Here is a 23,370-nt window from a genome sequence, read left to right on the forward strand (position 1 = left end):
GGGCACCCGCGGCTGTCCCCGAGCCCCGGAGGAGTCGAGGGACAGGGGAGGGGGTCCCCCGGACCGGCCGCTCTGTCGGTGCCCGGTGCCACGCGTGCGCTCCGGTGCCAGCCGGTGCCAGCCGGTGCCACCGGGTGCCACCCAGCCCGGCCGGCACCGAGGTCCGCCTCTGCCTGGGCACTGTCCCGTGCGGGAGGTCCGGGTGGGCGTCATGGTGGAGGTCCGGGTGAGGGTCCAGGCGGGATTCGGGACCGGGGGCCCCGTTCCCCGGGTACAGCTCCCGGTGTCCCGTCGCCGCCGGTGCCAGCAGGCGGCAGCACCGCCCGGGGAAACCGGCGCCCACCGGGACCCGGGACCCCTCCCCGGCCCCCCGCGGGCGCAGAGCATCCCTTCTCCTGGCACCTCAGCTCCCCTTCCAGCTCCAAAGGAAGCCGAGCCCGAACGGGGGACCCGGGGGTTCGATTGGGGCCCGGTGGGACTGAACCTGCCCCAAACATCGCTGTCCCTGCGCCTGGGGGTCCCCAGCCCGCGGAGTACCCCCGGTTTGAGGGGGTCACACCTGCACACGGATCTCTCGCCCCGTGCCAGCGGTGATGGCCCCGTTGCCAGCAAGTGGTGGCACTGGCCCCGGTACAGCTCCCGGACGGTGGCCCCGTTGACGCCGGTGGTGGCCCCGGTGCAGCTCCCGGACGACGGCATCGGCACGCCGGCCCCACCGGCGCACCCACATACCAGCCCCGGTTGCCGAGAGGTGGGGAAGCCGGGCTGGCGGCGGGGCCCGGGGCGCTAATGGGATTAGGGGCGCCGGGTCAGCCCCCGCCGCGCACAAAGCCGTCGGTCCGGCCGGTGGGAACGCGCCGGTGCCGGCTCCGCTGCCCCCCCCCCACCGGGGAGCCCCGGTCACTCCCACTGCAGCCCCCCGGTGTCATCTCTGCGGCTCCCACCCACCGGGGAGCCCCGGACACCCCCAGTCCGACCCCCCTGGTGTCATCATCCCAGCCAAGAGCAGCCCCCCAGCCAGCAGCCCAGAGGGGACACAGGGATGGGGATGGCAGCGCTGGCTCCAAATGTGACTCAGCCCCCCCTTGACTTACGGGGGGGGGGGGTGACACAGGGCTGGGGGGTGACACGGGGGGACCGAGCCCCCACTCGCGCCCATGCCGGCGCTGGCACCGTCCCCACGCCCCAGCTGGGATTAGCACTAATGGGATTTGCCATTTCATCCAATATTCCCCTAAAGATGAGCCTGGGAAGGAGGGGGGGGCCCCCCTCGCCCCCTGCCAGCCCCCCCCCCTTCCCCTCGCCCCTGTTAAGCTCTTTCTAATTAAAGGCAGCCCGGGGCTGTCCATCACCGTCCCCTCCGCGGGACCCCCGCACTGGGGGGGCTGCGGAAGAAGAGATGAGGGGGCAGCGCTACATAAAACATGTTTAATATCCAAGGGGGGGGGTTGGGAGGGGGTCACCCACCGTCTCAGGCGTGGGGGGGGGGGGGCTGGGGAGGGGGGGCGAGAACACACGTCCCCGGACGGGGCAGAGCCGCAGCGACACGTCACACCAAGCACAGACCGGGGGTATAAATACGGTGCTGGGGGGGGGGGGACAGCACGGGAGGGGGGGACACCGTCTGTCTGTGAGGGGCAGGGACATACAATCACTATGCTGGCACGGAGGGGGTGGGGACAGGCGGCCGGGTGAGGGGGGGGCACGGCCAGGGGGACCGTGGGGGTCCCGGCAGCCTCGTGTCCCCCCCCTCCATTAGGGTCGCGCTGCGGGGAGGAGACCTGCCTCGAAGTGACATGGGGGGGGGCCGGGGACGTGTGGGACCCCCGGGGGGGGGCACTCAGGGCCAGGAGGGGGTGCTGGGAGGGAGGAGGGGGGTGTATGGTCCCAAATCCCCCCCACGGCCCCGCTGCCCCCACATTTGGTCCAGAGGAAGGCGAGGGGTGCAGGGACATGCATGGGGACGGGGTGTCCCTGGCCCCCCCCCGGTCAGGGCAGCGCCAAGGGGACTCCCTCAGCCCCCACCCCCCCTCCTCTCCTGGGGCTCTGCCCCCGCCCCCCCGGGCGTTATATAGAGCTCTAATTCCACGCACGCACACACGAGATCCGAGGGGAACCAGGGGGACCCCGAAAAAGGCGAAAAACCCCACAGCAACCGGTGCCAGAAGAAAGCAAAACCCAGCCGGGGCGGGGAGGGGGCGGCCGGGGGGGCCCTGGCGTGGCCCCGGGGGAGGGGGCCGGGGGGGCACGGGGTGGCCCCCCCTCACTTTTTGTTCTTGAGCTGGTTGGCGAGCCAGTCGAGGCCCTCGTAGAGCCCGTCCCCGCTGGTGGCACAGGTGGCCTGGATGTACCAGTTACGGTGGCGCAGGGAGTGCAGCCCCAGCTTGTCCGTGATCTCCGCCGCGTTCATGGCGTTGGGCAGGTCCTGGGGGGGGTACAGGGAAGGGCATCACGTGCTGGCCATGACACCACGGGGATGGGCACGGCCCTGCCATGGGGGCTGGCACCAGCCCTGATGCCACGGGGATGGACGTGGTCCTGCCGTGGGGTCTCTTTGACCCCAGCCTTGGTACCACGGGCATGGGCACTGTCCTGCCACAGCGGGGGCCAGATACCAGCCCTGACACCCCGGGAATGGGCTCCTGGAACAGCCACACAGATACCAGCCCTGACACCCCGGGAATGGGCTCCTGGAACAGCCACACAGACACCAGCCCCGACACCCCGGGGGTGGGCACACTCCTGGCACAGCCCTGACGCCCTGGGGACAGTCTCAGCCCCGCCACGGGGGCCCTGCCCGCCCCCAGACCCACCTGCTTGTTGGCAAAGACGAGCAGGACAGCGTCCCGCAGCTCATCCTCCGCCAGCATCCGCATCAGCTCCTCCCGCGCCTCGTTCACCCGCTCCCGGTCGTTGCTGTCCACCACGAAGATCAGCCCTGGGGGACAGGAGCGGGCACTGGTGGGGTCCCTGGTGCTGGCGGGGTCCCCTCGGCCGCCCTCACCCCCGTGTCCCCCACCCCGTGTCCCCCCCAGGACACGTACCCTGGGTGTTTTGGAAGTAATGCCTCCAGAGGGGCCGGATCTTGTCCTGCCCACCCACGTCCCACACGGTGAAGCTGATGTTCTTGTACTCCACCGTCTCCACGTTGAACCCTGCGGGGAGCGACAGCAGAGGGAAACTGAGGCACGGGGAGCCACGAGCCCCCCTCAGAGGAGAGCCCTGATGGGGAGGGGTCGGCGCTCGGTGCCCCCACCACCCCACCCACCGATGGTGGGGATGGTGGTGACGATCTCCCCCAGTTTGAGCTTGTAGAGGATGGTGGTCTTCCCGGCGGCGTCCAGCCCCACCATCAGGATCCGCATCTCCTTCTTCCCGATCAGGCTCTTCAGCAGGTTCCCGAAGATGTTGCCCATGGTGACGGCGGCGCTGGCTCCGAGGCCGGATCCTGCGGGGGCACGGGGCAGGCTGGGGGTGGCCCTGAAATCTGCAGGGAGGGGGCTGTAGGGATCCCCCGTGCTCCAGGGGGGGCTGCGGGGATGGGGGAGCCCCACGTCCCGGGGGGATGCAGGGCTTGGGGCACCCCAAGTAAGGGGCTGAGGAGTGGGTCACGCACTCCGCGGGGGTGTCCCTGTGTGCAGCTCGATATGGGGGGGCTGTAAGCAGGGGGGGTCCACCCTGCAAGGGGACAGCCCAGGGTGCTGCACAGGGGGAAACTGAGGCAGAGATCGCGCCCTACTCGGGGGGAGCAGAGCCCCCCCGTCCCCGACCCCCCCTCTGCACTTCCAGCCCCCGCATGATCCCCCCATCACCGCAGCCTCGCCGGGGGGACCCTCATCGCCCCCCCCCGCACCGCAGCGAGCCCCCCCCCCCAAATCCGTGTGCAGCCGCCCGCCCCCGGGACCCCCCGAATTCACCTCGCCCCCCATCCCACACCACCCCCCATCCTCCCAAGTCACCTCCTTCCCCCCCCCGCACTGCGCCGCCCCCCCGCGCCGCATCGCCCCCCGCCCCCGCCCGCCGCACCGCACCGCATCCCCCCCCCTCCCCCCGGTACGACCCCCCCCCCCCTCTCCCCACCCCTCCGCTCCCGGGGCTCCGCACCCCCCGCCGCACCGGGAACCCCCGCACGCGCTGCAGCCCCCCCCCCCCCCGCGCCGGTGCGGTGCCGACCCCCCTGTGCGCGTGTGTGTCCCCCCCCATCCCACCCCCCGGCGATGCCCGCGCCCCGCATCCCCCCGCGGTGCGGCGCGGGCCCCCCCCCCCCCCGCACCTGGTGCCGGTGCCGGTGCCGGTGCCGCCCCCGCCGCCGCTGACTCTGCACCGCTCCCGCCGCCGGAAGCGGAGGCCCCGATCGCGCCGATCTCGCGAGAGCGCCCGGTGCCCCCCCCCCGCCGCCCCGCACCGCTTCCCGCACACCCGCACACCCCCCACCCCTCACCGGGACCGGGGGCGCGCGCGGGGAGCGGCGGGGGGGGGGGGGGGGCGAGGGGGGGACGGAGGGGGTGCAATCGCGAGAGCCGCGAGGCGTTACCATGGCGACGGATGCAGCAGTGCGGGGCGGGGGGGGGCTCTGAGGGGGGGTCCCGGTGTCGTTCCCAGCCCACACCCCCCGCCGTGAGCCCCTCCACTTCGGGGGGACCCGCACCGGGGGTCGGGATGGGGTGGTGGGGAGCGGGGGGGTCCCAGTACTCCCCCCCCGCCGTGCGCACCGGAGGGGGCAGAACCCCGTCCGACCCCGGCGTGCCCTGTGCTTCACGGGAGGGTGGGGACCCCAAAACGTCACGGGGGTCCCGGAGATGCTCCCCCCCATACGGGAACCCCGGGCCAGGCTGAGCCCGCCCGCGCCGTCCCGGTACCGGCTGTAACGAGGCCGTCCCGGTGCTCACGGACAGGGCAGGGACTGGCAGCGGGTGCGGTGGACCCCCGGGTCCCTTCCACGTCCGTATGTCCCCGTTGTCCGTCCGTCTGCCCCTGCCTGGTGCGACGGGACGGGCGCCACGGCCCCCGGACCGGTACCGGCGGCCACCCTGAGAGCACCGGCAGCACCGACCGCCCCGACGGCTGCGGGAACGGCTCCACCGAACCCCCGGCGCTGGGGGCGGTTCCCGAGCATCGCCCTTCGGGCCGCCGTCGGGTCGCAGCAGAGGGGATGGGGGGCAACGGGGCCTCGGGGCAGCGGGCGGGGGGGGCGGGGGGTCCGGAGGTCCCGGAGAATCCCGGGATGTAGCGGGGGAGGCGCGGGCCGTGTTTGGGCCCCGCCGCTGGTGGCACAACCCCGGGCAGGGCCCTCTCGGCCGCGCCCCGGGGCCTCCCCGCGGCCGCTGACCTCAGCCCCGGGAGCCCCGACGGGGCGGCGGCCGGAGGGCGCGGACACGGCCCGGCCCGGCCGGGAACCGGGGCGGGGGGAGGCGGGAGAGCCGTCCTGGATCAGACCCCGGGGCGGCCCTGGGCCCCTGCCGGGCCGGGGGAGGGGGTGCGGGGGGTGCCCGGTGCGAGCCCCCCGCCGCCGCCGTCCCGGGCTTTGTCCGTCCCTGAATTGAACTGATGAGCGGCGGCCCCGGGCCGTGACGGGCGAGCGGGGCTAATCCGGCCCCGCATGACTGGTCCGGGGAAACCGCGGCGGGGGGATTACACCCCCCGGCCCCCGCCCCAACGGGGGGCTCAGCTCAGCCCCGCCCGGCTCCGCACCGGGGACTTCACACCCGCCCGGGGACAGCGGGGACAGAGCCTTGTCCCGACCGAGACCGGGCCACCAGCACCGGCCCTGTGTGACCGTGTCCTGGCCGTGGGCACCCCGGACCGCCCCCCCTGCGTCCGGGCACCCCCTGCCCTTCATTCTTCTATCTCCCTCAGTCCCTCCGTCCCCCCTGTTCATCCGTCCCTCTGACACACCCGGTACGCGCCCAGACCGGGCGCCCCGGGGCAGCGGGAGCCGTGCGGGGCCGTGCCGCGCCCACGCGGGTTGTGCACTCCGTGGGTGTCCACGGGCACGTTCACGAGGGTGCGGGGTGCCGCCGGGACAGCCCGGGACAGCCCGGGACAGCCTGGTCCCGAGCGGCGAGGGACGCGGCCGTCCTGTCGCACCGGGCACGGATCGGGACGAGAGGGGGATCCGGGGGCTCCGGACCGGCACCGTCACCAACGCGGCTCCGGTGGTCCTACGTCCCGGGGGGCTGCACGTCCTGTCCCCCGCAAAGCCGGTGGCCCCTGAATTCTGCTTCCCCCGTGCGCCCGGGGCTGTCCCGGGAGATCCCGTCACTCCACCTCCCTGTGCACCCCGGGCTGTCCCGGGAGATCCCGGGCTATCCCCATTCCCCACTCCCTCCGTACGCCCGGAGCCGTCCCGGGCCGTCCCGGGCTATTCCGGAACCGACTCCTCCTTGTGCCGGGAGCTGTCGCGGGTCGTGCTGGGCTCCCCCCGCCGGTGCCGGTAGAGCGTGTGCGAGGGGCGGCGGGGAGGGCGGGGGACGGCAGCCGGGGGCTCTGGGCACGGGGCCGGGGCGCAGCCACCCGCCGGGCTAATCCGGCCCGTGACGGACAGCCCCGGCGCCGCCGCTCCCGCCGCCCCGTAAGAGGTGCCGCGGCTCCGCCGCTCCCCATTGTTAGGGCGAGGACGCGGGGAGGCCCCGCGCGGCGGGACCGGCCCACGGGGACCCTCCGCGCCGCCCCTATAAGAGGGAAGGGGCTGGAAGATGCTCCCGGGTGCTGAGCGCTGCGCACCCGCCGCGCCGAGCCGAGTCCAGCCGGGCCGCCTCTCCGGGGAGCCGCCGGCACCGAGCACCGGGCACCGGCACCGGGTCCCGCGAACGGACTGCAGAGAACCGGTACCGACGCCGGGTACCGCGCCCGGACTGCCGAGCACCGGGTCTCCAGCGGCGGCACCGCGCACGGAGCGCCCGACGCCGCGCTCCAGGGACCGGGCAGGGAGCGCCGGGCACCGCACCCCCGACGCCGCGCCCCGGCCACCGGCTGCACCCCTGTGCCGGTGCCGGCCCGCCCGCCCGGCGCTCCCCGCGTCCCCCCGCGGCCGTCCTGATCTCGGAGCCGCCCCGCGCGTCCGGAAACACGCGTGGATGTAGCGGCCGGGCCGGGGGCTCCGCGGCACCATAAATACCGGGACGGCCGCTCGCCCGCGCACTCTGCCGGGGCTCCCGGGGCCGGAGCCATGCGCGCGGCCGCGCTGGGGTTGGCGCTCCGGGCGCTCTGGGCTCTGGCCCTCTCCTCCCTCTCCAACACGCTGGCGGTGAACAACAGCGGGCGGTGGTGGTGAGTCCGACGGCACCGGCACCGGTACCAGTACCGGGGCAGTGGAGTGGGAGAGAGGGGCTGGCACCTGCACAGCAGCAGCTGCCCCATACCCGGGGATGGGGCACATGGAGGGACACAGGGCTGCCATCCCCGGGGTGGGATCCCTGCGGGGGATACCCGGGGAGGAGGATGATCCAGTAATATCAAGGAGTCCCCGGGGAGGCTGAGGTGAGGAGGGAGATGCCGGGGACCCCTCGCTGGTGGTCACCGTCCCCACCTGTGCCACAGGGGCATCATCAACGTGGCCTCGTCCACCAACCTGCTGACGGACTCCAAGAACGTGCAGCTGGTGCTGGACCCCAGCCTGCAGCTGCTGAGCCGCAAGCAGCGCAAGCTGATCCGGCAGAACCCCGGCATCCTGCACAGCGTCAGCTCCGGCCTCCAGACAGCCATCAAGGAGTGCAAGTGGCAGTTCCGCAACCGCCGCTGGAACTGTCCCACCTCGCAGGGCCCCAACATCTTCGGCAAAATCGTCAACCGGGGTGAGGCTGCAGGGGCAGCACGGGGGGTCCCCCCAACCCCCTCCGTGCACCCCCGAGCCGGGATGCTCTGCAAAGCGCCCCTGGTTTGCTGTGGGGCATCACCAGCCTGTCGTGGCGGAGGGTTGGGGGTGCTGCTGGGTGCCCCCTCCCCACCCTGGCAGCACCCTGAGGCCCCGCTCCCCTCCGCAGGCTGCCGGGAGACGGCGTTCATCTTTGCCATCACCAGCGCCGGCGTGACGCACTCGGTGGCCCGGTCGTGCTCCGAGGGGTCCATCGAGTCCTGCACCTGCGACTACCGGCGCCGTGGCCCCGGGGGGCCCGACTGGCACTGGGGGGGCTGCAGCGACAACATCGACTTCGGGCGCCTCTTCGGGAGGGAGTTTGTGGACTCCAGCGAGAAGGGCCGAGACCTGCGTTTCCTCATGAACCTGCACAACAACGAGGCCGGGCGCATGGTGAGGGCACTAGGGGCATGGTGAGGGCACCAGGGGCATGGGGAGGACACCAGGGGCATGGGGAGGGCGTGCCCTGGGGGCTGCAGGCAGCGCTGGTGTGGGCACTGGGATGGGCACGGTCACCAAGCCACCCAGCCTGTCCCCATGTGCCGGTTGGGAACTGTCAGAGGAGAGTCTCCCACTTGGCTTTGGGAGGCTGAGCACGATGTGGCGCTGTGGGGAAATGGGGTGCAGGAGCTCCGTGGTCCCCGGGGTGGGCAGGGGGGTTCCAGCTGCTCACAGCACCCCAAACCCCCCCTTCTTCCCTTCCAGACGGTCTTCTCGGAGATGCGCCAGGAGTGCAAGTGCCACGGCATGTCGGGCTCCTGCACCGTCCGCACCTGCTGGATGCGGCTGCCCACCTTCCGCGCCGTGGGCGACGTCCTGAAGGATCGCTTCGACGGCGCCTCCCGCGTCATCTACGGCAACAAGGGCAGCAACCGGGCGTCAAGGGTGGAGCTGCACCACCTGGAGCCCGAGAACCCGGCCCACAAGCCGCCCTCGCCCCACGACCTCGTCTACTTCGAGAAGTCCCCCAATTTCTGCACCTACAGCGGGAAGACGGGCACGGCGGGCACGGCGGGGAGGTTCTGCAACAGCTCCTCGCCGGGGCTGGACGGGTGCGAGCTGCTGTGCTGCGGGCGCGGGTACCGCACGCGCACCCAGCGCGTCACCGAGCGCTGCAACTGCACCTTCCACTGGTGCTGCCACGTCAGCTGCCTCAACTGCACCAACACCCAGGTGCTGCACGAGTGTCTGTGACCCCCCCCACCCGACCCCCCGGGACCGCCCTGCCCAGCCCCGGAGGGGGTCTGCGCCACACACCCCCCATGACGGGTGCCCGGCTGGATTGGAGGCGCCCGTGGGCGGGGGTATGGATGTGCCCCTCTAGGGACCCCCGTCCTGCCACGGGTGGGCTCGGTGCCACGCACCTTCCTGGCCACCCCCCGGCTCCACGGGGTCCCCTTCTCGCTGTAAATAAAATATTTATTGTGGACGGTTTGACGCCGTCGCCCCCTCCCCGCTTCGCTGGCCCCAGGCCCTGGTTTTTGTAATTAAAGAAAATAATAATTAATAATAATTAATAATAACGATGCTTTGTTACAGGTGTCACTGATAGCCTTTAGAGAAGAATAAAGGATATATTTTTATCAGTCCTGACCTGATCCGTGTCTGGGGGGGCTGAGGAAGGGAGGGTACAAGCTTGGGGAGGGACACACCAATGTCCCCACACTGTGGGGTCTGCTGCCCACGTCCATCTGTCCATCCATCACCTCTCCACCTCCTCACCTCCCGATTCCGTGTCCATCAGCCCCTCCAGCCGCTGTCCGTCCATCCTTCTCCTCCTTCCCTCCCGTCTCCACCATCCCCTCCCCTCAGACCCCCTTCTTTCTCCCGCTGTGCCCGTCTCCAGCCCAGCCATCCCGGCCGGTCCCTCGGCAGGGCTGGGGCGCCCATCACCATGGCACCTGGGCTGCGGCATCTCCGGCGCTGGAATTCCGGGCTGGTGCCGCCGAGGCCGGGCGTTGGGAGCGGCCCCGGGAGGTACAAGACGGCAGACAGGGAATGAGCATCGTCCATCACCGCTCCCGGCCGGGGCTGACGGCTCCCCTCGGCTCCGGGGGAGGAGGGGGGCCGAGGAGGGCACTGGGGTTACCGGGGCGGGGGCCAGAGGGGTCGGGGATGGCCACTGGCCCCACACACAGCCCCGCATCCGTGTGTGGGGTCTGGCCACAGCCAGAGAAAGGCTGTGGCAAAGGTGGGGTGTAGTTCTGTGGCTGACAGGTGTCCTGCTGGCACGGGTATCCCCCTTGGGATGGGCAGCCCTTCGGGATAGACTCCCCTCCGAGATGGGTGTCCCACTGGGACAGGCATCCCAGCAGAATGAGCATCCCCTTGGGACAGTCATCCCACTGGAACTGGCATCCCATTGGGACAGGCACCCCCTTGGGATGAGCATCCCACCGGGGTGTGCATCACCCTGGGGTGTGTTTTCCCCTGGGCTAAGCATCCCACAGGGGGTGGGCATAGCCCCAGGACGGGCATCCTTGGGGAGGGCATCGCTCTGGGACAGGTATCCCACTGGGATGGGTTTCCCACCAGGGTGGATGTCCCCTGGGACAGGCACCCCTGGGGTTGGCACAGGGCCCACATTCCCCCCCCCCCCCCACCACCCCGTGATGTCACATCTTGGGCACCTCACACACCCCCCCTGCGTGTCTGGGGGACCCCCAGCCTGGTGCCCACCTGCCCCGGGCAGGTCCCCGCAGCCCGGGCTGCCCTCCGGAGCCGGGAACCTCGCGGGGCCCCCGGGGCTCCGCCGCATCAAAGGCTGCGGGGATGACGCTGCCACCACCCGAAATATCCCGCGGGGCCGATAGTGGAAAAGTTGATGTTTAGACACAGAGCGGGGGGGGGGGAAAAACACCCCGGGGGCCCCCGCTGCCCGCACCGAGGTCAAAACACAGCCCAGCGTGGGGAATAAAACACTGAAATGCGAGGAAAACGCCTGGAAAGGAACACAGCCCGAAATAACCCTCCGAGCATCTCCCGCCTGCCGGGTTATCTGCCTGCTAAATTCTGCTCCGGCCCCGGCATGAAAATAGCCTGTTTTCCTGCGGTAGGAGTCAGGAATATAGATAATGACATTCTTATAAGTCACCTCTGTTACTCAGCTTTTCCTGCGGGTCGGTGACCGCCGGGCACCTTGGGCAGCCGCGACCCCCGGGCGGGCAGGGGCACCCCGGGCACAGGGCACAGACCTCCCCGGCTTGGACAAATATTCCTGGGTGCTGGAAATAGCTGCTGTGGGCCAGTGCAGGGACAGGGACAGGGACAGGAACAGGGACAGGGCAGTCCTGCCCGGTGCCAGCCTGTCACATCTGGGAAGCCAAGTAACAGCTGGATGGTGGCCACAAGCTGGGCCTGAGGAGGGCTGGGACACCCCCCCGGCAGGGGTGGGTGCAGGGGGGCTCTGCCTGGGGGCGTGGGACAAGACAGTGCCCAGAGGTGCAGGACAGAGGGACAGAGCCATGCCCAGAGATGCAGGACAGAGGGACAGGACAGCGCCCAGGGCTGCAGGACAGAGGGACAGGGATGCTCCCAGAAGTGCAGGGCAGAGAGGTGGTGTCATGCCCAGAAATGCAGGACAGATGGACAGGACGGTGACCAAAGTTTCAGGTCAGAGGGACAGGATGACACACAGAGGTGCAGGACAGAGGGACAGAGTCATGCCCAGGGGTGCAGGACAGAGGGACAGTGTCCTTCCCAGAAGTTCAGGACAAAAGGTCAGGACGGTGCCCAGAGGTGCAGGGCAGAGGGATGGGACAGTGCCCAGAGCTGCAGGACAGGCAGAGCTGTGCCCTCCTGCACCGACTGTCTGGTGGCCCCATCCCACCTTGCAGGACCGTCCCCATCCCGTCCTGTCCCCACGGCCAGCGGCACAGCCCCGTCCCCGCTCCCCTCGCCTCCGGTCGGCGCGGACCCACGTCCCGCCCGCTCCCGGCTTGTCCGGCCGCCCCCTCCCATCCGCCGCATTCCTCCGGCGCGGGGCCAACGCGCCCAGCAACGGTGGCAGCGCTGGCCTCTAATCCCCGGGCATGCCAGCCCCGGGGGGACCGTCGCCGTCACCCACTCCCTGATAGGTGACCAATGCCCGAGACGAACAATTAGGGACAAAGCGGAGCCGCCGGGGGCTAACGCCGGCCTTCACGGGTGCCTTGTGCGGCATTCGGCGGGTTTAATGAATTGTCCATCAATCCTTTCAGCTCCGCTCGCCCGGGCTGGATTAATCTGAGAAGCCGCAGTGGGGAAGGAGCCGCTAAGCCTGTATTTATTACTCTGCCATTGTAACTAATTGAGGTAATTATCTGTGACTCCAACCCCGCGCAACAATGCCGCATTCACCGGACCCTTCCCACCGGCTCCTCGCGCGGCCTGGGAGAGCCGGCACCGCGGGCAGGATGCGGGGACGCGGCGGGGATGGTGGGATGGGGACGGGCAGGGATGCGGCGTGGCTGGCACCGCGGCTGACACTGCGGGGACACGGACAGTGCTGAGGGCACCCGTGCGTTGTGGCGTGGCCAGTGCCAGCTGCACACGTGGGTCACGGTCTGCGGGGACACCAACAGCGCTGGCACATCCCTGGGCACAGATCTCAGGACACCAGTGGCACCAGTGGCACGCGAGGGTCACGGCTCTCAGACACCACCAGCATCCAGACACACGCGGGTCACAGTTCCTTGGGAACGCAGCCAGCACCAGGACATACAGGACCACAGCTCTCTGGGGACAATGCCAGCACCGGTGACACATGTGGGTCATGGCTTTTTGGGGACACCAACACATACATGGCCATAACACCCTGGGGACAACCGCCAGCACCAGTGACACACGCGGGTCACGACTGGCTGGGGACACCAGTCCCCAGGTGACACCGCCAGCCCCGGTGACACATGAGGGTCAGAGCTCTCTGGGGACGATGCCAGCCCTGGTGACACATGTGGGTCACGGCTCTCTGGGGACACCACTGTCACCGGTGACACACGGGGCTGCCGTGACTCTCAGACAGCAGCGGCACCGGGGACACGCGTGGCTCACGGTTCCCTGAGGACACCGGCGACGGTCCCGGGGCAGGACCCGGTGCCCCCCCGTGCCCCCCGGTGCCCCCCGGGGCTGTCGGTCACCGGCTGCGCGGCGACATCTGGCGGCCGCGGGCGACACCGCGCCCCGGTCCGGGGGCACCGGTACCGGGGGGACCCCCCGGTGCCACGCGCGGGCACCCCACGGGCCGAGCCCCCCGCGGGGACGCCGGGCTGTGGCGGGTCTGGGGGGCGGCGGGTGCCCGGGGGGTGCCGGGGGGACGGCGCTGGCGCCGGCGCAGCCCGAATTAGAAGGTGATTTTCCCGGCGGGGAGCGGGTTTGGGCAGGAGCTGATCCCACGGGAGGGGCCGCGCCGCTGCCCCCGCGTCTGGGACACCCCGCGCCACGCCGGGCAGGGCGCCGAGCCGTGACGCGCTGTGCCGAGCCGTGCCAGGCTATGCCAGCCTGTGCCAGGCTGCAACGAGCTGTGCCGGTCTGTTTAAGGGCTTTGCCAAGCCGTGCGGGGCCGTGTCGTGCCAAGCTGAGCCATGACAGGCTACATCAGGCTGTGCCAAGGTGTGCCGAGCAGTGATGTGCTGTGCCAAGCAGGCTGGGTCGAGCTTTCCTGGGCTCTTCAGGGCTTTGCTGAGCTGGGCTGGGCTGTGCCGAGCCGTGCCAGGCTGTCGTGCCGTGGTGAGCCATGCGAAGTTGTGCCAACCCGTGCCAGGCTATACCAGGCTGTGCCAAGATGTGCTGAGCCTTGCCAGGTCATACCAAGACGTGCCGTGCCACTACAGGTTACGCCGGATGGAGCTGTGCCATGAGCCTGTGGCAAGCCAAGGGGACCACGCTGCACTGTGCCAGCCATCCCGTGCCATGCCAGGCCATCCCGTGCCATGCCAGGCCGAGCTGTGCCAGGTGCCACTGCAGCACCACGGCTGTGCCGTGCTGGGCTGAGGTCACCGTCGGGGCTGGGGTCAGGCCCCGGTGTGGGACGTGCCAGGACGGGGGACACACGGGGTGACGTGGCCCTGGGGGTGCCCCCCCTGCCCGCGGGTCCCCCCCGGCTGCGCCGGCTGCCCCGCGCCGTGACCTCCGGGCCGGTGTCACCGGGATAATGACAGGGTCGCACAGGGGGGCGGGGGAGGAGCCGGTTTTAAATAACGTGCAAATTGGACACGATATTTGTGCGGTTTCCTGGGGCCGGGGGGATCCTCCCCCCCCAGCAGAGTGACTAAGAGGTGGCGGCCGCTCGGGGGGGGGGGACGGCTCCCCCCCGGTGAGTCACTCGGGGTCCCCCCCCGGCCGTGACGTGGGGCCAGTGGCCGAGGGCCAGACCTGCTGCGCTCACCTACTCATTACGGGGGACACGGGGGGGGGTGGCACGTCCCACCCGTGTTGTGACGCGCTGCGGTGCCCAACGGGATGCCCGGGGCCTCTGGCTGACCCCAGAACCGTGATGGGGGGGTGTGGACGGACACCCGGGTCCTCATGAGGGGGTCTCCAGAGACACAGGTCCTTGCTGGGGTGGTGGGGGGTGGAGGGGCCTGAGGAGGGTGATGGGCCCCCCCCGACCAACCCCCCGACCGCACACACACAGGGGCTGAGGCGGCACATGGGGATCCCGCAGCCTTTATTGGGGTCAGCTCTCGGGAGAGCCAGCCCTGAGCCCCGCCCCCAGGACCACACCCTGCCGAGCCACACCTCTGATGGACACACCCAGCCAAGCCCCGCCCTCGAGGTGCCACACCCCACCAAGCCCAGCCCCTCAGGCTCGGGTGGGGCTGGTGGGGCCCGGGGGGGCCCCGGTGCTCTCCAGGCTGCTGCTGCTGCTGCTGTAGGCACGGGGGTCTCGGCAGAGCCGCCGCCGGGACCCCCCCACGCTCCCCTCGGCCTCCGAGTCGGAGTCGGGCGCCGTGTGCCGGCGGATGCGGGACACGGCCTCGCGCAGGGCCTGGGCGTACAGCACCGGCCGCCGCGGGGGTGGCCGCCCCCGGGGACCCCCACAGCCCCCCGGGCTCCGCCACGGACTGTGAGGGCTCCCGGTGGGCTCCCGGGGGGGCGAGGGCGCTGCGGGAGGGGTGAGAGCCCCGGGGGGTGCAGGAGGGCTGCGGGGAGGGCTGGTGGGCGCCGGGGACCCCCCGGCGTAGCGGACCTGCTGGCGCTGCGGGGGAGGCACGTACTGCGCCCGGACCACCACGCGGGTGGCGTCGATGAGGACGTGTCCCTCCGACCCCCGCCGCCCCCTCCCGCGCTCCGGCGCCCGCTCCCGGCCGGCCGCCGCCCGCGGCAGCGTCTGGCAGTGCCGGGGGGTGCCGGCCCCCCCCGGGGGCGGCTGCGTCCCGCGGGGCCGCCGGTGCTTGGCCTCGGTGGCCGCCCGGGGCAGCGTGTGGCTCCAGCCCCCCGGCACAGCCCCCCGGGCCCAGGGTGCCGACGGGGGGCTGCGGGGTCCCCGGGGGGGCCGGAGCTGCAGGGTGCGGTGGGGAGCGTCGTAGGCGGGGGGGGAGATGTAGGGGGGAGGCCCCCCCCGGCGGGCATGGGCCGCCTGCACCCGCCGCATGTGCACCTCGTAGGTGGGGGGGCACAACCTGCCCACCGGCACCGGGGGCCGGGGCGTGGGCGGTGGGTTCCCCCCCCAGGGTCCGCTGCCCCCCGTCCCCTCGGGCTGTCGTGGGGGGCAGGGGGTGGGGGGCACCCGGGGCCGGGGGGCGAAGTCCTGCAGGCGTCGGGAGGGATTGGGGGGCACGGGGGGCCAGGGGGGGGCCAGCTCGGCCACGAAGCGCTTCTCCAGGTACCTGCAAGACAGAGACGGGGGATGAGGGGAGGGAGGGTGGGGGGTGCGGGCCGGACCCCCCGCCCCTCCGTCCCCACTCACGCGTACTCCCCGGCGATGCGGCGGTAGGTCCAGGGGGGCTCTGGCCGGCACCCCGCAGCCATGCCTGTGCCCGAGCTGCAACACGCCACCGTGTCGATCTCCACCAGCACCAGCTTGGTCCGCTCGCAGATCCGCAGGCGCCCCGCGCCCCGCTCCGGACCCCCCAGCATGGCCCCGGCCGGGAGGGGGGTCCCCGTGCAGGGGGGAGGCTCAGCGGAGCCTCGGCGGAGCCCCGTGCCCGCCCGCGCACACCCACGGCCGCACGCGCGTCCCCCGGGACCCCCGTGTCCCGCCCGGTGCCGCCGCGGGGCTCGGAGCCCCCCGGGGGGCCGGGAGCCCGGCGCGCCGCGGGGACCCCACCGGCCGTCCCGGGGGTGTCTTGTCGCCGTGTATGTGTGCGTGTGCCCCCCCCCCGGGATCCCTTCCCCCCCCTGCGACAAGCAGGCGATGGCGGGTTTGGCACCGAGCGCTGCAGCCCACGCGGGCTCCGAGCGGAGCTTAGCAACCCTCCGGCGGCGGCATGGCAACCGGCACGGCCCCCCCGAGCCCCCCCGGGGCCCCCCAGTACCTGCCCGGCGCTCACCTCGCTCCGCAGCCTCTGCCGGACCCCGGGGCTGGCAGGGACGGGGTCCCCCGGCCCGGCCTCTCCCCCCCGGCCAGGAATGTGCCACGCTCAGCACGGCCGGGCCTCGCGCCTCCCCCGTGGGCACCGGCAGCAAACCTCGGCCTCCCGCCCGCCCGCGACCCCCGCCAGCCCCCCGACACGCAGCCCCTCGCTCCGGCCTCCCCCAGCCCCTGCCCGACACCCCCCGCTCACCGCGGTGCCCACCGGAGGGTCCCCATGTCCCGCCGGGTCCCTGTGCCCGTCCCATCCCCAATCCCGGCCTTTTAGAAAAGCCACAGGCGGAACAAACAGGGATTTAGGGTCTGGGCGAGCTCAGCAGATTCCCCCTGTCTGGTGTGGGGGGGGTCACGCCCCCTCCCCGGGTACCCCCTCCCTCACCTGTGCCCCCCGTGCCCCGCACCGAGCCGGGGTGGTGCCAGGTCTGTGTTTATTTGTGGGTTTTCTCCACACACGAAGCGGTGGCGGGTGTGGATGTGGCCGAGGGACCTCGGGGTGGGGGCCGAGGGGAACCCCTGGGGCTGGGGCGGGGTCCCTGGGCCAGAGAGAGCTGAGGAGGTTTCACCAAAGCCAGTGGAACCCTGAGGGGGAGCAGGGGGGGTACGGATGAGGGTCTGCACTGGGAACAGCCCTGGCACAGAGGTGGGTGACCCCAGGGGGGTCGAGGGCTGCCCCCAGCACCTTGCACGGTCTTGGGGTGCAGGGGGGGCCGTGGGCTCCCCCCACCCAGGGAAGGGCAGTGGGGACCACCCCAGGGCTGGGAGTTATTGCTGGATGCTGCTGGTGAGTGGGGTCTTGCCCCGGGTGCCTCCGCCAGCCCGGGGGGGCACAGTGTGGCAGGAGAGCAGAGTGGGGGGCTCCAGGAGAGGAATTAACCCCCCCACCACCACCTCAGGGGCCCTGTGGGAGGACCAGGGCTTGCAGGATGTCTGAGAGGGAGACGATCCCTTTGACCACGTCGCTCTCATCCACCACCACCAGCCGGTGAACCTGGGGAGGGGGGACACAGGGAATGGTTGAGGGGGAGTGGGGACCCCCCCAGACCCCACCCTGGCACCCCGGGCACGGTTACCTCGGCCTCCACCAGGCGGTTGATGATGGTTTCCAGCGTCTCGTGCTTGTAACACTTGAGGACGCCCTCGAAGTAGTGGGAGCGGTGCTGCAGCGCCCGCGTCACCGTCACGTCCAGGTTGTTGTAGGTCTTCTCAGCTGCCAGGTTCTGGGGCAGGGACAGGCGTTGGGGACACAGCCGGGACCTTGGGGACCGCCACCACTCCCCGGCATCCCCCCCCCAGCCCAGGCACTGCCCCTCCCGGTACTCACAATAACATCGAATTTGGAGTAGATGTCCACCACCCGCCCTGGGGAAGGAGGGGAGCGGCTCAGCGGCGCTGCCGGGCCCTCGAGAGGGGACACAGCCCCCCCCGGAGGTGACCTGGGGACAGCCAAGGCCGGGCCAGCCCGTCCTTACCCGAGTCATCCACCACGGGCAGCGCAGAGACGCGCTGCTGCACGAAGATGCCCAGGGCCACGTAGATGGGGGTGCCCGTGCCCACCACGGCGATGTTGCTGTAGGTGCCGATCTGCAGCTCCGCCAACGTCCGCGCCATGAACTCGGGCTTGGGCACCTCTGCGATCTGCGGGGACAGCGAGGGGGGCACAGGGCTGAGCACAGACCCCCCCATGCTGGGGGTGAAAGCACAGAGGGCCAGGGGACAGAGCAGGGGATGTGGGACCCCTGGGCAGGGGCGGTGCAGAGGGTTTGTGCAGCTTCCTGGGGGTCCCCCAGCACCCACAGCATGTGGGGAGGTAGCAGAGCTGTGCCCACCCTGTGCCCAGTGCTGGTGGTACCTGGTATAAGGACCTGGCACAGCCCAGACCGAGGGGCTCGGGGCAGAACTTGGTACAGGGAGCTGGCACAGCCCAGGCTGGGGGTCTCAGGGTGGCCCCCACCATCACCATGAGGCAGGGGCAGGACTCACAAAGAGCTTGAGGAACTTGAGGATGCGTTTGTGGGTGAGGATGTAGAGGGTGTTCCCCGAGTCGGGGTCGATGACGGGCAGACGATGGATCTTGTTGCGGATCAGGGAGGACACGGCGTCGAAGAGGCTGCGGGAGGGAGGGGGGGGGATTTGGGGTGTGCCCAGGGGTGCCCCCCCCAAGCCGTGACCCCCTCCCTGCCCCCCGGGGGGTACCTGGCGTTGGGGGAGATGCAGACCAGGGGCTTGAAGGAGTCCTGCAGATAAACCTCTGCGGGGAGAGGGGGGAACTGAGAGGGGTGGGCGGGGGACGGCGCCGGGGGGCTCTGGGAGCGCCGGGGGGGGCGGGAGGCGGCCGGTAGAGACCCCCCTCACCTCTCCACGTCTCTATTTTGTGCTCCTCCAGCTCGTAGATCTGCACCTGGGGAGGGTAAGAGGAGAAACCAGGATCACTCACAGCCATAGGTGGGGTGGGCAGAGCCAGACACCCCCCACGCCGCAGACCCCCGGCCCTCACCATGGGCGACTTGTAGTAGCGGTGCAGGATGTTGATGAAGTCGGTGATGGTCAGCATTCCTGGGGGGCAGGGAGGGTGAGGGGGGGTCCCTCCAGCCCCTTGCCAGCCTGAGAGCCCCCTGTGCCCCCCCGGCTCACCTACGAAACTTTGCTTCTTGCTGTCCCAGAGCGGGGCCGCCCGGACGCCGTTGGTGACCAGGGCGAAGAAAGCCTTCTTCACCTGCGGGCACGGCCGTCAGGGAGCCCCAAAAGTGCCCCCCACCCCCAGCCCCAAAACTTCCTTCTCCCCCCCGGCCCCAGCACACCTGCAGGGACGTGTCAAAGACGACCAGTTTGGAGCTGGTGGGGATCAGGTCGTAGCAGCGGTGGGATTTCATGAAAGCCGTGTAGGCACCGCGGTGGGCGTCCCCTGGGGGGGGGGGGGGCAGCGTGAGGGGGCACCTCAAACCCTGGAGCATCCCCCGTCCTGGGGCACCCCAAATCCTGGCGATAACCCAAATCCTGACCCCGAGGTACCTCAAATCCTGGGGCACCCCAAATCCAAACCTCAGACATCCCGAACCCCAGGACCCTCCCACCTCGGACCCCCCAAACCCCAGGAAAGGGAAAACCCTCTGGATTCTGCACACCTCGGGACACCCAAAGCCACGCGGCACCTCCCCTGCCGGATCCCCCACCCCACCCCGGATCCCCCAGACCAGCCTGGAATCACCTTCCAGCCCCGGGGGGCTCAGCTCCGCCGGGCTCTCGGCGGTCGGGTCGGGGCCGGGGCCGGGGTCGGGGCCGGGGCCAGGATCCTGGGGGCAGACACGGAGCGAGTCAGGCCGGGCCGCGGCCCCCGGTCCCGGTAGCCCCCTGTCCCTCCCCGTGTCCCCCCTCCCGGTCCCCGCTGTCCCCCCCCCCCGCCCTCACCTCCATGGCCCCCGCTCCGTCCCGCGGCGCCGCTGCCCCACTTCCGCCCGGCTTTTCGCCCCACTTCCGCCCGGCTTCTCGCCCCACTTCCGCCCGGCTTTCTGACCCACTTCCGCCCTCTTCCTGCCCCACTTCCGCCCTCTTCCTGCCCCACTTCCGCCCGGCTTCTTGCCTTACTTCCGCCCGGCTCCTGGCAGTTCCAGCGCAGGCCTCCTGTTAAGCGAACAGCCCTTTCCCCCAGGAAAGAAAACCCGTGACCTTCGGGTTTCAGGGGCAGTTGGTGGGCCAGCCTGAGCACTCCATGGGCAGCAAGAGCTTTCTGTGGTGGCACCTTTTGTCTGGGAGGAATCTTCGTCCATATTCAATTCTGAGAGTCAAACTGTCAAGTTCAGTGCAGGGCTCTGAAAAGCGAACTGATGATTCCTCCCCGACAAAAGGCGCCAGGCCAGAAAGCTCTTGCTGCCCGTGGTGACCCACCAACTGTACCGAACAGCCAGCCTGGGAGGAATCTTAGTCCGTATTCAATTTCTGGGAGTCGGACTGGCAATGTCCCCTCCCGCCGGGTCACGGAGGAGATTTCTGGGGGGGACACAGACACATGTGGGGGTCCCCGGGACACACATCACAATCCCCCAGAGGCAGGGCGGGCAGGACATGGGGGGTCCCTGCATAAAGAGGAGCAGGATAGGGGGGTCCCAGGGGGGCAGGGACACACCTCAGGGTCCCCCGGAGCAGGGTCACTGACTGGGGGGCCCGTGGCTGTGGCGGGGGGGACACGGTGGGGACCCCAACCTGGAGGGGGGTGCAGGGGGCAGAGGCCACCCCGAGATAACAGGACAGGGGGACACGGAGGGGGGTGTGAGGGGGGGGACACACAGACAGGACTCACCTGCCCTTGGCTGCCCGTGCTGTCAGGGCTGTCCCCCCGGCTGTCCCCCCACCTCAGCCCCTCCCCAAGCCCCCCCCCCTCCCCAGGAGGGACGAGGCGGCCTCGGCTTCTCACGCGCTTTATTTAAAATAACATCCAGTGGTTCCGGTATTGGTAAAAACGGGATTTTCTACACGCCCCGGCCTATGTACAGCTCTGAAAGTTAAATTTCTCGTATATTTTTCTGTTAAAACTTTCTCATCCCCCCCCCCACTCGCGCTTTTTTTTTTTTTTTTTGTCTGGGTTTGTTTTTGTGGTTTTTGTTTCGTGGTTTTTTTTTTTCAGTTTTTTTTTTAAATATTTTTACCTTAAATTTTTTTTTTTTCCTTTTTTTTTTTTTGTTTGGTGGTTTTTTCCTCTTTTTTTTTTTTATTTTTTTTTTTGCAGCTTTGATGAGTTGCGGAAGCAGCTTTTTTTAAAGATCAGCCCCGGCCCACCCTGCGCCGGGGGGGGGTGGTGGGTGGGGTGGGTGAGGAGGGGGCACTACCCCCGTCAGCCCCCCCCTCCCTGCACCCCCGAGGGAGGGGTCAGACCCTCCCACCCTCCCTCAGGAGCAGGAGGGTCCCCCCCACCCCACCCCGCGCCGTGTTTGTGCGTTAAGAGATCCCGGCGCCCCCCGGGGTCCTCCCCCGGGTCGGGGGGGGGCAGGTGGGGACCCCGGGGGGGCCGCAGCCAGCGCGGGGGGGGCCGGGGGTGTAATGCCCACTCGCTGCTTCGCTCTCCGAGGCCGCCCCTGCCTGGCAGGAGGTTCCAGACCGACCCCCCCCCCATACACACACACACACTCCTCGGAGATTGGGTTTAAAAAAAACCCCCCCCTTTGCCCCTGCACCCCAAATCTCAGCCCAGCAGAGCACAAAGAGCCCCCCCCCCCCCCATCTAGTATATACAATATAAGGTATAAATAGATAAATAACCTTCCACCCCTGTGCCGTCGGTGCCCACGTGCAGCCCCGGCCGTGGGGGGGCTATGGGCGAGCAGGGGGGGCCCCCACCCGGCCCCCTCCAGCCCCCCCAGCCATGGGGGCCACGTGCGAGAAGGGGGGGCCCTCACCCAGCCCCTCAGACCCCCCCCAGAGCTGGGGGAGCGGGTCTGGCCCCCCCCTCCATCCCCACCTCACACCTTGGCACCTCCTGGGGAAGAGGGGAGGCAACGAGGAGGGGGTGTCCCCGTGTCCCCCCCTCCAAGGGGTCCCGCCGAGGGGCCTCCTGCAGCCACATCCGAGGAGGAGGATGGGGGGAGCCCGAGGGAGAGAGGGAAAGACCCCCCCCCCGGGGCAGGGGGGCTGGTGGTGGTGGGAAGCGGAGGGGGGGGAAGGGGAAGGGGAGGGGGGGCTCACATTTAAAAACAACAACAAATAAAAGAAACAAATCTAACACTTAAAATGAGGTAGGTTTGGGTGCAGAAGCTCCTTGTGTCTGTCGGGGTCTTGGCCTCATCCCGCCGCCGCTCCGGGGTCTCGTCCACACGCACAAACAAAAAGAGATCAAAAGGAACCGAGCGAGCTCTGACCGCCCTGGCAGGGGCGGGGCAGAGCCCGGATTGTCGAGCTCAAGGAGTCTGTGTTACCTTGGTAATTAGCGAGCAAATATTATTAGTTTCTAAAAAAAAAAACAAAACAAAACAAAACAAAAACAAAAAACCAAAAAGAAAAAAAAAAAACAACCAACAAAAATCCCAAAAGAACCGAAAACAAAATAAAATAAAATAAAATAGAATAAAATAATCGTTATATCCGGGCCGGCTCCGCGCGCTGGGCCCGGCGCTGCTCCCCCGTGGCTCCCCCACGAGAGAGGCTGGCGGGGAGGGGGGGTGCTGAAGGGGGGGCTTCCGAGCCCCCCACTCCGTCTGTTTGTTTGTTTTTTTCCCTCGCAGGACGAAGCAAAGAAAACCCTGAGTTGCCAGTTCGTCCGTCTGTCCGTCCCGCCCGGGCAGGGCCGGCGGCGCCGCGGCCGCTCCTCCCTCCGTGCCCGGCTGCCCCTGGCACCTCCCGCGGCCCCGGGGAGGGGCTCGGCGAGGTCTCCCAGGCGGGGGTGGCTGCCCCCAGCCCCGTTTTTCCCAGCTAGTTCATCCACTTCCTGCAATTCCAGGCTCCACAGTGGCAGGGGATCTTGTGCTGATCGTCCTCGAAGTCGAACTGGTAGTCGTAGGTGAGCTGAGGGGAGGAGTGGGGAGTCACCTACGACGCAGAGCTCAGTCCTGCCACTTCCAGCCTCCCCCTCCCAGCTCCCTCTGCCCCCCCCAGCCCCCCCTGAGCCCCCCACTGACCTCCTCCCCCTTGGGGATGCGCCGGCTGGAGATGATGATGATCTTGTCCTCCTTGTCGAAGGTCACGACTTCGGCCACACAGTTCGGGGCACACGAGTGGTTGATGTACCTGGAGGAGGTGGAAGGTTAGAACTGACCCAGGGGCAGGACAGATGGACACCACGGCTCCATCTGAGGGGGGGTCCCACCATCCCAAAGCCCCTCCCGTGCTCACCTGGCCGGGCCCCCCGTCAGTGTGGCGTCAATGACGTGCTCGTTGTTGATGCGGAACATGTAGATGCCACGGTTCTGCCACGGGGGACAAGGGGGTGTCAGGGGGTGCACCGAGGTCCCCACGTCCCACCTGAGACCCTCATATCCCACCAGAGCCCTCAATATCCCATCTGAGACCACGTCCCACC

At 69.7% G+C, this 23,370-nt stretch overlaps 5 protein-coding genes across 6 annotated transcripts; 1 reads left to right on the forward strand and 4 right to left on the reverse strand.

Annotated features, from left to right (window-relative positions):
• Positions 1-1,414: 1,414 nt before the first annotated feature.
• On the reverse strand, positions 1,415-4,385 carry ARF3 (ADP ribosylation factor 3). Its single transcript, XM_032713643.1, has 5 exons — positions 4,274-4,385; positions 3,269-3,448; positions 3,045-3,155; positions 2,814-2,938; positions 1,415-2,425 (listed from the first exon to the last, which is right to left on the reverse strand). Exons 2-5 carry the CDS (start codon positions 3,414-3,416, stop codon positions 2,264-2,266), a joined length of 546 nt encoding a protein of 181 aa, XP_032569534.1. The 5' UTR covers positions 3,417-3,448; positions 4,274-4,385; the 3' UTR covers positions 1,415-2,263.
• Positions 4,386-7,168: 2,783 nt separating this feature from the next.
• Positions 7,169-9,086, forward strand: WNT1 (Wnt family member 1). Its single transcript, XM_032713667.1, has 4 exons — positions 7,169-7,269; positions 7,540-7,793; positions 7,983-8,248; positions 8,561-9,086. Exons 1-4 carry the CDS (start codon positions 7,169-7,171, stop codon positions 9,047-9,049), a joined length of 1,110 nt encoding a protein of 369 aa, XP_032569558.1. The 3' UTR covers positions 9,050-9,086.
• A 5,398-nt stretch (positions 9,087-14,484) lies between these two features.
• DDN (dendrin) lies at positions 14,485-16,297 on the reverse strand. The gene is made up of 2 exons (XM_032713668.1): positions 15,744-16,297; positions 14,485-15,663 (listed from the first exon to the last, which is right to left on the reverse strand). Exons 1-2 carry the CDS (start codon positions 15,911-15,913, stop codon positions 14,637-14,639), a joined length of 1,197 nt encoding a protein of 398 aa, XP_032569559.1. The 5' UTR covers positions 15,914-16,297; the 3' UTR covers positions 14,485-14,636.
• A 481-nt stretch (positions 16,298-16,778) lies between these two features.
• PRKAG1 (protein kinase AMP-activated non-catalytic subunit gamma 1) lies at positions 16,779-19,657 on the reverse strand. Of its 2 annotated transcripts, XM_032713670.1 has the most exons (11): positions 19,573-19,657; positions 19,166-19,269; positions 18,999-19,080; positions 18,862-18,920; positions 18,720-18,765; positions 18,561-18,615; positions 18,348-18,474; positions 17,837-18,002; positions 17,689-17,726; positions 17,438-17,584; positions 16,779-17,355 (listed from the first exon to the last, which is right to left on the reverse strand). In XM_032713670.1, exons 2-11 carry the CDS (start codon positions 19,235-19,237, stop codon positions 17,257-17,259), a joined length of 891 nt encoding a protein of 296 aa, XP_032569561.1. In that variant the 5' UTR covers positions 19,238-19,269; positions 19,573-19,657; the 3' UTR covers positions 16,779-17,256. The 2 variants fall into 2 exon arrangements, with proteins under 2 accessions (XP_032569561.1, XP_032569560.1); XM_032713669.1 differs by having other exon boundaries at positions 18,862-19,080.
• Positions 19,658-22,266: 2,609 nt separating this feature from the next.
• LOC116800093 (histone-lysine N-methyltransferase 2D-like) lies at positions 22,267-23,255 on the reverse strand. The gene is made up of 3 exons (XM_032713671.1): positions 23,184-23,255; positions 22,970-23,078; positions 22,267-22,856 (listed from the first exon to the last, which is right to left on the reverse strand). The coding sequence occupies exons 1-3, from the start codon at positions 23,240-23,242 to the stop codon at positions 22,764-22,766; spliced, it is 261 nt and encodes an 86-aa protein (XP_032569562.1). The 5' UTR covers positions 23,243-23,255; the 3' UTR covers positions 22,267-22,763.
• Between the last annotated feature and the right edge of the window lie 115 nt (positions 23,256-23,370).

This window comes from Chiroxiphia lanceolata, chromosome 30, assembly GCF_009829145.1.
Source record: "Chiroxiphia lanceolata isolate bChiLan1 chromosome 30, bChiLan1.pri, whole genome shotgun sequence".
Lineage (NCBI taxonomy): Eukaryota > Metazoa > Chordata > Aves > Passeriformes > Pipridae > Chiroxiphia > Chiroxiphia lanceolata.

Coding starts and splice junctions, on each gene's coding strand:
- ARF3 (XM_032713643.1), bottom strand. CDS start 3,416: ATGGGCAACATCTTCGGGAACCTGCTGAAGAGCCTGATCGGGAAGAAG. Junction 2,939..3,044: donor TTACTTCCAAAACACCCAGG/GTACGTGTCCTG, acceptor CCTGTCCCCCAG/GGCTGATCTTCGTGGTGGAC. Junction 2,426..2,813: donor TCGTCTTTGCCAACAAGCAG/GTGGGTCTGGGG, acceptor TACCCCCCCCAG/GACCTGCCCAACGCCATGAA.
- WNT1 (XM_032713667.1), top strand. CDS start 7,169: ATGCGCGCGGCCGCGCTGGGGTTGGCGCTCCGGGCGCTCTGGGCTCTG. Junction 7,270..7,539: donor AACAACAGCGGGCGGTGGTG/GTGAGTCCGACG, acceptor CCTGTGCCACAG/GGGCATCATCAACGTGGCCT. Junction 8,249..8,560: donor ACAACGAGGCCGGGCGCATG/GTGAGGGCACTA, acceptor CTTCCCTTCCAG/ACGGTCTTCTCGGAGATGCG.
- DDN (XM_032713668.1), bottom strand. CDS start 15,913: ATGCTGGGGGGTCCGGAGCGGGGCGCGGGGCGCCTGCGGATCTGCGAG. Junction 15,664..15,743: donor CGCATCGCCGGGGAGTACGC/GTGAGTGGGGAC, acceptor TCTGTCTTGCAG/GTACCTGGAGAAGCGCTTCG.
- PRKAG1 (XM_032713669.1), bottom strand. CDS start 19,237: ATGAAATCCCACCGCTGCTACGACCTGATCCCCACCAGCTCCAAACTG. Junction 18,766..18,861: donor GCTACTACAAGTCGCCCATG/GTGAGGGCCGGG, acceptor TACCCTCCCCAG/GTGCAGATCTACGAGCTGGA. Junction 18,616..18,719: donor CAAAATAGAGACGTGGAGAG/GTGAGGGGGGTC, acceptor CTCTCCCCGCAG/AGGTTTATCTGCAGGACTCC.
- LOC116800093 (XM_032713671.1), bottom strand. CDS start 23,242: ATGTTCCGCATCAACAACGAGCACGTCATTGACGCCACACTGACGGGG. Junction 23,079..23,183: donor CTGACGGGGGGCCCGGCCAG/GTGAGCACGGGA, acceptor CACCTCCTCCAG/GTACATCAACCACTCGTGTG. Junction 22,857..22,969: donor GCATCCCCAAGGGGGAGGAG/GTCAGTGGGGGG, acceptor TCCTCCCCTCAG/CTCACCTACGACTACCAGTT.